Source organism: Asparagus officinalis, chromosome 1, assembly GCF_001876935.1.
Source record: "Asparagus officinalis chromosome 1, Aspof.V1, whole genome shotgun sequence".
NCBI lineage: Eukaryota > Viridiplantae > Streptophyta > Magnoliopsida > Asparagales > Asparagaceae > Asparagus > Asparagus officinalis.
The window spans coordinates 123,523,645-123,536,954 of record NC_033794.1 but is presented as its reverse complement, the minus strand read 5'-3'; the positions used below and the strand labels follow the sequence as shown (position 1 = coordinate 123,536,954).

Genomic DNA, 13,310 nt, shown 5'->3' with positions numbered 1-13,310 from the left:
CCAATCAAGATAATGATTGACGAAGAGATCGAATACGAATTCGATCAGGCAAAATTTAAGGAGTATCTGTCATCCTCATCCTTAAAATCTTCATCGCCTCGCAAATGCAGGAAGATTTAATCTTCTAAAAAGGTTTTCTAGTCTTCAACTCCGATGAAGGCTACGGGTGAAGACTCTCGCCCGATAGTTGCTAAGAATTCTACTTGCAACACATCTGCTCTAAATGACTCTTTTTCAGTTAAGGAGTCATTGAATCAAAGCTCACCGGCATTGGCTAAGAGGGCTCGTCAGAGACAACGTCAACGCTGTGCCCATCAATTGGCTAAGGCCTTGGAACAAACCGACGGGGTTTGTTACTATACGAACCTAGAGTCGAGGAAGCATCAAGTGGTCTAGTTGCCTCAACGACAAACCACTCACATCTCTGTTCAACTCACGATGGAAGAGTGGACTCTTGTTAAAAGAGCTTGCTCGACCCTTAAAGAACGCATACAAAAGCGTCGTGCAAACGTCGCCCGTGCCCGTACTCTTTTACAACAAAGACATGAAGAGAAGAAGGAAGTGGTTTCCAAACAACCACTGCGGACCAGTCAGGTTTGGATTCTCAAATGCAGTCTCGGTTAGAATTCAGGCTATCAGAATATTTCTTCAAATCGGGACGATCGCGAGTGTCTCGGCCAATAAAAACTTACCTGAGATACACGCAAACGTCTTAACTAGAAAGAAGTGCTTGAAGCCTCTCCCTCAGCCCCGACAATGATTATTCCGGATCCGCCTGTTGTAGTTACATCTATAACAAAATCTTAGGTTAGCCTAGATTTGTCAAAATTTAAAGTCACGATGATAGACCGTCTCAGACCTTCATCTGATCCTCAAAACAAAACACCAGTAAAAGAGCGTTTGGGTCCTCTGAATGAACCACAAATAAACTCTTACGCTGGGGGTCGTAAATATCCTCCTATCAGAACAAAACAAGCCCAAAAAGAAAAAAAATACCAATTCACTCTTGTTTGGGGCCTGTAAAGACTCCATGCCCGTAGGGGGGGTGGATTTAAACACATAACTTTGTACCGCTTAGGGGCAACAACAAGTTATCCTGAGTATGACAATAAAGTTCAAAAGCAAAAGATAGGTTGTTCTAATCATCACGTTGATGAGCTGTACTATCAAACCAAAGGAGGAAATAAGTTACGAAAAAGGACTGTTCGAGAAACAAGTCATCATTGTGCATGCAAGAGACTCATTAAGGCGGTATTATCAGAATGCAGTTATTCTAAAGCTGAACCGAACCGCCAAGAGTCTCTGTATTTCAAATACTTTCCGCTGAGACGTTAAAACCCAAGATGAGACGTTTCAACAAAAAGAAGCCCGCTATTCAAAAAGATGAGTTTCCAGATGTCACTATCAATATGACCGACAGAGGAAAACAACATTCAATCAACCCTGATCCTGATTTTTCTCCAGGAGGAAGAGTTGGTCAAGGCCTTTCCCAAAGAATGTCACGGCTATAGCGAAGGGCCACTAGACACATACTATAGAAGAATGCATGAAGTGTTGTCTTCAGATGAGGAACTCTCAGATACTTGTTCTGCAATCGCCTTTGACGATACAATGTCTAGTGTCAGACAAGCCAGAGAATCATTCACAATTATGCCCGATCAACTAGCTCAGATGTTGCACGAAGCTTTAGCTAAGCAACGAGAAGAGATCAGAGCTGAGATAAAAATAGAAATGGAGTTGACAATGCAACAGATAAGAGATTTGTAGGCTTGGCAACACCAACAACAGCTGGAATCAAGTCAAAAGGCTGAATCTAGTAGACATGATGCTATACCTGTCCGGATAACTGAGGTTGATAGTGATCATGAGGTGGATGAAACTATCTTTACTGATCCTCCTCCTAATAAAGACGATTCTGAGAGCGGTCCGGTTAAATCATCTACCCAACCTTCTCAAATTTACTTGAAGAAGAATATGGATGAGGGCAAGAAAATGAAGGAGCTTGAAAACAAAGTTAATGCTTTGATGACGGCCCTAGAAGTAAAGAAAATGGGCATTCCATGCCCATATCCCAGGGAGTGGGACTCGATTCCTTATCCCCCAAAATTCAGTTTAATTAACTTTACTCATTTTGATGGCAGGGGTTTACCTACTCAACATCTGATCTATTTCAAATATCATCTTTATGCAATTTTCGAAAATAAAGCTTTGATGGTACAGTCATTCGTTGGGACCCTTTATGGGCCCGTTTTCGATTGGCACCGACATCTTAAGTCTGGAAGCATTAACAGTTAAGATGATATGGAGGGTTTGTTCCTGAAAAATTTCTTCGACGATGATACCAAAGTATCAATCTGTACATTGTTGGACGAGAAGCAGAAAGATGGGGAGTCAGTTGATGTCTTCGTCAAGCGATTCTGAAACAAAGTGGTAAAATTGTTGAGATCCACTCACCGAAGAGTTTATTCTTCAGACATGCCACAACAATCTTTCTTTGGGTGTCCTAGAAGTCATGGGAGTTGTGCCTTTTAAGACTTGGAAAGAATTGAAGGTACGAGGTAAACAGGCCGAACGCTTTCTCAAGAGGAAGAAGTTGGAGAGAGGTCAGCCACCAGCTAATCCTCAAAAGCAGAATTTTAATCCCAGAGGTAAAGGTAAAGGAGCTGCAACTGCTGTTGATACACATCAAACTTCACAACAACCTTAACAATAACAACCACAATAATCATCCTTCCAGCTGGCACAACATCAGACTCAGCAACCTCCAAGACATGCCAAGACTTTAGAACCCAGATTCCCGAAAGAATACTCTTTCAGAGACGACGAAGTACCGATTATTTTTAAATATCTTCTGAATAACAACAAGATTAAACTTCCACCGATTACAAATCATGAAGAAGCAAAGAAGACGAATGACCCGAAATATTATGCATATCACAGAAGGGTCCATCATCCTACCAAGGCATGCTATGTATTAAAAGACAAAATACAAATCTTGATTGATGTCGGCATTATGACTGCAAAGACGAAAGAGAAGAAAATAGGTGCGAATACAGTATCTATTAGCTTCAGTCCAGTATCTATTAGGAGCCGAGGTCTTTGAGCTGGCTGAGAAGTCATTTTGCCCCGGGCTTATCCAAATTAGGAGCCAAGGTCTTTGCCACTATGGTTGATGAGAGCAGACGGAATCGAACCATAGGTTATGCCTTGGGCTTATCTTTAAGAAGAGCCAAGATCTTTATTCCGACTGAGGAGTCGTTGTGCCTTGATTTTATCCTGAGAAGGTACCAAGGTCTTGACCACTATGGATGATGAGAGCAGAAGGAATCGAACCGTAGGTTGTGCCTTGAGCTTATCTTTAAGAAGAGCCAAGAGCTTTGTTCTAACTAAGGAGTCGTTGTGTCTCGGGCTTACCCAGATTAGGAGTCGAGGGCTTTGAGCCGACTATGGAGTCGTTGGGCATTGGTTTTACCCTGAGAATGTACCAAGGGTTTTATACTGACTAAGGAGTCGTTGTGCCTTGGGCCTGTCATGAGGCGGCACCAGAGCCTTGTGATCGACTGAGGAGTCATGGCACCTTGGGTCTGTCCTGAGGCGGCGCCAGGGTCTTATAACTGACTGAGGAGTCGTTACGCCTCGGGCTTACCCAGATTAGGAGTCGTTGCGCCTTGGGCTTGTCCTAAGGCGGCACTAGGGCCTTGTGATCGACTGAGGAGTCGTGGTACCTTGGGTCTGTCCTGAGATAATGCTAGGGTCTTATGACCGGCTGAGGAGTCGTTGCGCCTCGGGTTTACCCAGATTAGGAGCCAAAGACTTTATACCGACTAATGAGTTGTTGTGCCTTGGGCCTATCCTGAGGTGGCACCAGGGCCTTATAATCGACTGAGGAGTCGTGGCACCTTAGGCCTGTCCTCAGGCGATGCCAGGGTATTATGACTGACTGAGCATTGCGCCTCAGGCTTACCCATATTAGGAGCCGAGGACTTTATGCCGACTAAGGAGTCGTTGTGCCTTAGGCTGTCCTGATGTGGCACCAGGGCCTTGTGATCGACTGAGGAGTTGTGGCACTTAGGCCTGTCCTGAGACGGCGCCAGGGTCATATGACCTACTAAGGAGTCGTTGCGCCTCGGGCTTACCCAGATTAGGAGCCGAGGACTTTATGCTGACTAATGAGTCGTTGTGCCTTGGGCCTATCCTGAGGCGGCACCAGAGCCTTGTGATCGACTGAGGAATCGTGACACCTTAGGCCTTTCCTGAGGCGGCACCAGGGTCTTGTGACCGACTGAGGAGTCGTTGCGCCTCGGGCTTACCCATAACCGACTGAGGAGTCGTTGCGCCTCGGGCTTACCCATATTAGGAGCCGATAGTCGACTATGGGAATCAGCAAAAAGGATTGTATCTTGGTTTTACCCTGAGGAGGTACCAAAGACTTTTATCGACTTAGCCGAGTGCCCAGCTGACTAGGTCTTTGATGTCTTTTTTTTTCATTTTTGACATTTCCATTGATTATTGGAATTTATACATGATAGAGTACAGCTCATTCACATTTATTCCATCGAGTCGCGTCGAATTCATGTTTCTTGCCCAGATGCATTTTGAAGATGGCTTTTGCCAGAGACAGGGTCACCGAGGCGGAGTTTCCTTGGTTGTTTCTTTTCGCATGTGAACATTCCTACCTTGATGAGAGCAAGTTGTTGCTTCATTGACTGTCTTTGTTGCCAAACTGAGGAACGCCCGGAATCGAGGGTTGCTCTTCCTTCCGAGGGTGAGTTGTTTGGCTTTGGGCGTCATTGAGTTGCTGACATATTTGTCATCTCATCAGCCAAGGACCTGCTTGGAGTTTTTGTTGAGATCATTACAGGTCAATGGTGGACATGGTGATTTTCAACCGATCTTGCTTGTCCACCATTGGTTGCGCTATATGGCTAGAGTCGTGCTGATTGAGCTTTTGGAGGATAGTGCTCAACAGGAGGAGACACAGGCAACTTTTGTGATGGGGGCTTCTTGTTGGTGAGAGCCCCATACGCCAAAGCTTTGTTCCCTGGAATTTGATGGGATCATGACTTCCCTTTGAGGTTTCCAGGGATAGCGACAGTCGGACCATCCTATAAATGGAGGAGCCTTCTTTTGTTGGGGGATGTGAGTCACATGCTTCGACCACCAGTTCTTACTTTGACTTTAGGTGGTTCGAATAGCGGTTGGGGGCCAGAGCTGTTAATCTTCCTGAGAAGACCAGATGGCGAGCCCTTGAGTTTTTCCCGCAATCCCATCTTTTGGTGAGGAAGGACTCTCCTTTGGAGGTAGTGATTGTCCGAGGAGCCTACCACAGACTTGATCGCTATTCCTTGATCGGGTGAGCCATTACTGACGGGAGCTTGAGCGACACTGGATTTGATCATAACCCTTGGGGGCCTGTTTGTGATCCAACCCCAGGCCTCTTGGCTGTCCAGGCGGTGGGGGTTTTCATCTGTGGTGGCAATTAGAAGTTTGTGCTTCATTCTTAAGCCAGACAAGCACCATAGTGGTGTGTCTTTTCTTAGGAGGGCTTTTGGGGTTCTACTTGACAAATACTCCCCAGAAAGCTATTGGAGCGCTCGAGGGCTACACCTACATTGGCTCCTCATAGCCATAGGCTAATCCTCCTTAGCTTGAATGATGCGATTCTAGGCTTTATTTAGCTTGAATGGTGCAATTCCAATACTCTTCAAGAATAAACAATATCAGGCCCCGACTTAGAATTGGGTATTTCTTCTCAGAGAAAAAAGTAGGCCCCACGGTGGGCGCCAAACTGTTGATATTCGTGAACAAACAGTCGATGGGGGTTATCCACCGTAGGATGCAGTTTCGATCCTGACGGCGCTGAGGAGAAGGGAGAGGATGAATGTTGGGGCCGACTCCTCCTCCTACTTTATGCCCGATTCTGAGCGTGCGGGGTGGGCTGATAACCTGCACATGCAAGAATCGCAGGAGTACGGGGCTAGTTTCCCCTATTGTACCTCCGACGGTCAAGTCAGTTATGCAGCTTGAGTGGGATTTGGGGGAAGGTCCTTGGGCCATTGAGGTCCTTGGAGCGTACTCTTTTGAGAGTTTACTAGTTTTCTTTCTCTTTTAACCAAGGTAGGTTCCTTGTTTTTATGAAGAAGAAGTAGCCAAGCAATTATCACTTACCCCTCTCTTTACCTTTCATCCCTCCTTTTATAGTCCCTTGCCTTAGAGAGGTTGACCCTTGGCTTTGACTATGCATAGGAGGCGACTGAGGGGTGAGCAGTCAAGCTGCTGAGTCATCCTTCTCCTTCCAGATGTCGGCTGGCGATTAGAAGGGAGGTCATTCAAGTACAGGAAAGAAATATCTTTTTAGTATCCTAGATTTGATAGAAGAGGTAGGGCGTAGGATAGGTCGGCTACTTGGTCGTCCCTCTCTCTCTCCAAGCGGCGGCTGGCGATTGGAGGAGAAGTCATTCGTGCACAGGAAAGCATCATGACAATCTTCTAGGAAATGACTTGTAAGCAGAATAAACGGCTTGGGCACGAGGTTTGTTAAAATGGAGATCTTGATGTGACTACTCAATACTGTTGTGTCGATTGACATCTGAAGTGAACTTGTTCAGCTCTTATCCCTTTAGTCGAGGTGGGTTGATCTGCGAGCCATTATTATGATTCGACGACCCGATAGTCGAGTGAGCTTTGGGTCGAGTGTATGGTCGAGTCGTCTGCTCGAGGAGTCGTCTTAATTGCGATGGGACGACTGATCCCGTACTTCGAGTCGATCATGATGACCCTTGACCGAATGATCGAAATATGGCTTGTCTGCTCCTCTGGTCGAGTGACTTGACCTTGGCTGGGCTTTTGAGCCTCTAAGTTGGTTTGAGCCATAACTCTCTTGGGCTTATGCAGACATTCTTCCGACATCTCTATCTTTGGATGGTAAATTACCATAACACATATAAATGAAAATAACTTGTGTTCCAGTATACGAAAGAAAATTACTAGTGTTCGATCATATAAAAACTAATTTGTATATTTAAATATGTAAATATAAAATATATTTAAAAAATTTTATATCAAACATTATTGATACTCAAATAGATTGAATGATTTAATATTAACTATATGTTGTTAATTTATTAAAGCATTTATATATATATATACATTAGTATATGAATATATATATACTATATATATATATATATATATATATATATATATATATATATATTAATTATATTATATATATATATATATATATATAATATATATAATATATATATATATATATATATATATATAATTATATATTATATATATATATTATAATATATATATATAATATATAGTATATAATATAATATATATATAAAATAGTTATGTATTTATATATTTCATATCCGAAATTATTAAAATAAAAAATGCCGAGATCTATCTGTGTGCTATATTAATATTAAATATTTAAAAAATATATATCTAATAAATTTTAACTAATAAATATATCTAATTTAGTGTTAAATATAAAATATATAATGTAATTAAATAGTATTAAATAAATTACATTTTAAACGAATTAAATCAAATTATAGAAGTTGATTTTGAATATTTTAAACTTAAGTACATTAATGTCAATATATAAATGATTTAGAAATATAGAATATTATAATTAAATGTATTTAATTTGGAATACATTAAATGTTTAAATAAGTAAAGAGAAGAGGAGAGAGAAAATCCACGGAGTAGGATCACACCTAGGGGTGGTAAATGATCGAATCGAATCGAATACTAAGGTGTTCATATTTGTATTTGTTAAAAATTATCGAATTCAAATGCGAACTCTATTATTCATATATCTAGTTTTTTGAATTCGAACTCGAATACTTGGTATTTGATAAATATTCATGAATATTCACGAATACTTATCGAATATCAAAGTATATTTATTTCGCTAAAGAGTTTAATTTTCAAATAGTATTAAAATTTATAAATAAAAATTATTTCTTTATAATATATGATGTATATATATTTAAATCAAAATTTTAATTAGAAAACAGATTTAAGATTATTTAAGTCTTAAAATTTATATATAAAATTTAAGTAGAAATGGTAAGTGGGTTAAAAATATGACATCATATGTGCAATAATACAAATAATAAGCTGTGATCAAATTTTAAACGAATATTTAATAGACAAACGAATCGAATATATATCTGGTTAAATTCTATTCGTTAATAAACTCGAATACTAAAAAATATTTGTTTAGTGATAAATGAACTATCGAATCGAATATGACCGAATAGTTATTCGAACAATTATCGAACCATTTATTAATTATTTGGTTCATTTCCACCCCTAATCACACCACACCAATTTTAACTTAGATTTTCTCTTAGAAAATTCTCACCAAAAACTATAAAGTTGGAACGGAGCGTGGATTTTGAAATCCTAGTGCTAACAATAATCCTAGACAACCAATAAAATATTAAATTGAAATCCAAGTCCTAGTTCTAAACTAATAATACGTTAAATTCAAATTCGAATTCTAATCCTAAACTAATAACAAATTAAATTTAAATCCGAATCCTAGTCCTACAATAACCTAAATATAAATTCAAATTCTAACCCCAAAGACCCAAACAAATAACACCATATTATGTTCACTACTAATGCAACATTAGTATTAGTTTCGCTCTTCTAATAATAGGGACCCTTGAATAACGTGTGCCTATTAATAAACGACAAGACTAATCAAATAAATAGAGAAGTCCAGCTCCAATTCGCTGCGCCAACCAATAATATCTTCACATTATCTAACATCCCACCACATTAAAACCAATAAATAGGGTGAAAAAAACTAATAAAAAACTGAAAAAAAACGTAAAAGAAGGTTTTAAGTGTAAATGTGAGGAAACTGCAGGGGCCCACTCAGGAGAAGAAATCAAAGGCGGTGCCCTAATCCTTGCAAGAGAGGGCGATCCCTCTGCCCTATAAATACCTCATCTCAGCCCCGAAGCTCCTTCGCAATTTCTTCCAGCAGGCCGAAGCTAGGGTTAGGGTTTCCTTCTGAAGGCGGCGATCTCTTTCGTTTTCGATCTCTTTTTTTCGATCTAAGGTAAGAATCTCACCCTTCTCCGATCTCCGATCTCTTTCGTTTCAGTTCCCCAGCATTAGAAAAGATTCTGAATAGAAAAATAGTGAGTTTTTATGACTTAGGGGTTTTTAGGCGTTTCTGATTTAAGATCTAATTTGTTATAAACGAATAATATTGAGATCTATTGTTGTTTTTGATGGTTAAGGTACAAGTTAATTTGTTTTTTTGCAATGTTTCTCTGATATCTAAAATGAGAATTTAATTTGGGGGTTTTCATTGAGTGGTGTTTCGGGAAAAATTTATTCGCGATTTTGAATCTATTATTTTTGAGGTATTGAATCAAAGCGATGCGTGAGTACGAATCATCTTCTAGTCTTGACTAGATTAGTTACACACCTATAATCACCGTTGGATTCACAGATTGATCTAGATTAAATCACTTGAAATATTGGTCGAGGACCATCCGACCACGTAAGATTTATTTCCTCCAGATGTTTTTTTTCGTTTTAATTTCAGAAAACCTCGATTGAAGTCAAATAACCTCGTTAATTGGTTTGGAAGTATCAGAAACCATCAGTTCTTTGAACTTGTTATAACTTCTAAGAATTTCAAGTCACGTACAACTTCTGGGAAAGGTCTTCGCTCGAATAATATTGTAAGATGACAACAAAATGAGGTGCTCTTAAGTATTTCATTAGCGTATGGAAATACTAGTATGTAAAACAAATAAATTTAATTAAGAAACAAAAGGGAACAAAATCAAGGAAATAAATCTTATATGAGAAATAAAAAAAGGAGGCAAATCTTATGTGGGCCTCACCAAATATTTGAGTGATTTAGTCTTGATCAATCTATGAATCCAACGGTGATGATAGGGTGTATAACTAATCTAGTTACACCCTATGTGTATTGTAACCCTACCCTCGATCTAATTACAGCATAATTATTAATTTATGTGTGTGTGATATCAGCTGTGTCCTTGTACCTAGTTTTTCACAGAATTTCTGTCTCGTACCCATACCCATGCAACATAAGTTCGATGCAATATTATAATGATGTTCCAGAACTGGATTTGTTCTATGTTGCACATTGTGGGTTTTAAGCATGCGTAAGATTTATGGTACATAAGCACACATACATATATGGTTAATGTGGCTGTTTACTTGGCTGAATATTTCATTTTCAGTATCTGATGCCTATAGTACTTGTATCAAGTCTTTCCCACTTCCTTTTTTTTGTTATAATAAGCCCTCTTTTTTCCTTCTTAGAAAGTGGTGGCAACTCTACTCTTAGTTGTTGCACACTGCTAAAGTGGAGAGTGTGAAGATTGAAGCTTCTTTTATGTCTGCCGGAGATTCTCTCTACTTGGGAACAATTGGATTACTTGGAGAATATTCTCCTACTTCAAGGATAAGATACAGACTCTCCTTTGAGAGTTTTATGCATCACAGGCCACTTCAGCATTGTGCTTCTGGTTGCTGGTTTATGCAACCTGCCCACGCCGATAACAAGTTCGCAAAAGAGTACTTCACTCTTGAATCTGCTGCATCTTGCTTCTGATTACGTCGTATCCTCTCCCAACACTTGAGCAAGATGGCTTTACAGAACATTGGTGCTGCCAACAGCGATGATGCCTTCTATAGGTATAAGATGCCCAAAATGATTACTAAAATCGAAGGCCGTGGCAATGGCATCAAGACGAACATTGTGAACATGGTGGAGATTGCAAAAGCTTTGGCTAGACCAGCTTCTTACACCACTAAGTATTTCGGATGCGAGCTTGGTGCACAATCCAAGTTCGATGAGAAGACTGGGACTTCCCTTGTTAATGGAGCTCACGACACTGCCAAGCTGGCTGGGCTTCTCGAGAACTTCATCAAGAAATATGTGCAGTGTTACGGGTGCGGAAACCCGGAAACTGAGATCATCATTACCAAGACTGAGATGATCACCATGAAATGTGCTGCCTGTGGTTTTACTTCTGATGTTGATATGAGGGACAAGCTGACAACTTTCATATTGAAGAATCCACCGGAGCAGAAGAAGGGGTCCAAGGACAAGAAAGCAATGAGGAGAGCAGAGAAGGAGCGTCTTAAGGAAGGGGAGGCTGCTGACGAAGAAATGAAGAAGCTGAAGAAAGATTCTAGAAAGAAGACGGGTGCTTTGTCCAAGGACGCTTCTTCTAAGGCTGCTACTGGGAAGAAGAAAGCCAACGGTAGTTCTAAGAAAGCCAATGGTAGTTCTGATGAGGATCACTCTAACTCACCTGCTGGCAGCCAGAATGAAGATCGTAATGTGGCAGATGACGATGACGATGATGACGATGTCCAGTGGCAGACTGACACCTCATTGGAGGCTGCTCGCCAGCGCATTCAAGAGCAGCTCAGTGCCGTGACTGCTGAGATGGTGATGCTCTCAACTACAGAAGCAGAGAAGGAGAAGAAGACCGCACCAAAGGAAAATGGAAACAAGGCAGCAGCAGGGGCAAAACCCACTCCTGAGCAAAACAGCTACGAAACCCTTGTTTCGGAGATCAAGAGTAGACTGAGTAAAAGTTCGACGCCAAGCCAGCTCCAGTCTTTCCTCGGCTCTGCAGCAGGAACCCCACAAGAGATTATGTCAGCGCTATTCGAAGCTCTTTTTGGAGGCCTTGGGAAAGGCTTTGCAAAGGAAGTGGGCAAGAAGAAGAATTACCTGTCGGCTGCTGTTCAGGATGAAGGGTCCCAGATGCTTCTACTACGAGCTGTGGAGTCTTTCTGTGGGAAGGCAAGTGGAGATGCGGTGAAGGAGGTTGCGATTGCTCTCAAGGTTCTGTATGATGCTGATCTGCTGGAGGAAGAGGTTATAGTTCAGTGGTATGAAGAGGGCTCGGGAGGAGACAGCCAGAATGCGGAGTCTGAATCTGAAGAGGAGTGAAGATTACAGTTTCCAGCTGCTGGCGCCTAGTAGTATGCTGCAGTTAAATGTCGCTTGCTTGCTTGCTTTGTGAGTCGAGTCAGGTTTGTTTTTGCGTTTTGAGTCGAGTCGGTTTGTGTTTTGCTTCGTCAGTCGAGTCGGTATTGTGTTTGCTTCGTCAGTCGAGGTCGATGCTTATTTGTTTTACTAGTCTCTTCTGTGGTTTGGAGATTGTTATGGAAAACTGTTGCGGTCTTGTTATCTCATGTAATGGTACTTAAAATAATGAAGTCTGTTCTTATATCTTATATTGCTAGAAGCGCTTTGCCTTCATTACTACTGTTGCGGTCTTGTTATCTGCATTTTACTTGCGTGTATGATTCGGTGACGCGACGGCATGATGAAAATGTAGGCGGTACCTTTAGATAAGCTCAGGGGGTCAAGTTGGTGTTTTATTTCTGCGGCCAAAGAAAGACACGTTGAGTGATAATTACGTTTTCTTATTTTTTGGTATGGTCATGGTTTTTCAAAGATTGGAACCAGGGGTGTATTTGTCCGGATACTGCTCGGATTCATATCCGCTTACTCATTTTGGATACAGATATATCTCGGTAAGAAAAATTTATAACCATATTCGTTAAAATCGGATACGGTTACGGATATACACGTGGATATAAGTAGATAGAAACTATCGTAAAAGTATGACTAATATGTATTCGGATATTTCGGATACGGATATGGATATTTCACTACAAAACCCACATCCGTGACCATACCCTATCGGTTATAGATTTGAGTAAACATATCCGTATCCTAACGGATACGGTTACGGATATTTCCTCGGATACGGATACGGTTTAGCACCCCTAATTAGAACGGCTCTTTGTCTAGGCTCTACGGAGACCACGCTGGATAAACAGTCAAAAGACATAATAACGGAGGCCCTCTCATCCCTCTGATTTTTCGGCTGCTGGAAAAAACTCTCTTCCTTGTATTAGTAAATTATGGATATCCCTCCTAGCAGAATTTTATTTTCTATTGCATTATTCAATTGTGTTTACTAGGGATTTTTTTATATAAATGTCTAACAGAAGTAACAAAAAAGAGGTCAACTGTACAAATCTATAGAAAAATCTTTAAATAGCTGTGCCTCGTATGAGGAGGAGGAAGAGAGGATGCTGTGTCAAAGCGGAATTCAATTTCTAAGAGTTTGAGTCAGATGAAAAGGGAATTCAACTTTCAAAGGCGGTATACCGTCCAACTCTGACTATTGGTGATATGCTCAGACCATGAGAAGTTCCTGCTTTTGGATGTACAAACAGAGAGAAATTCTTGTTCC

The 13,310-nt window shown here is 40.6% G+C and overlaps 1 protein-coding gene across 1 annotated transcript; it reads left to right on the top strand.

Annotated features, from left to right (window-relative positions):
* LOC109840986 (eukaryotic translation initiation factor 5-like) lies at positions 8,945–11,992 on the top strand. The gene is made up of 2 exons (XM_020409828.1): positions 8,945–9,097; positions 10,345–11,992. Exon 2 carries the CDS (start codon positions 10,670–10,672, stop codon positions 11,990–11,992), a length of 1,323 nt encoding a protein of 440 aa, XP_020265417.1. The 5' UTR covers positions 8,945–9,097; positions 10,345–10,669.

Bases quoted from the DNA above. Each gene is read 5' to 3' on its own strand.
- LOC109840986 (XM_020409828.1), top strand. From the start codon at position 10,670: ATGGCTTTACAGAACATTGGTGCTGCCAACAGCGATGATGCCTTCTAT.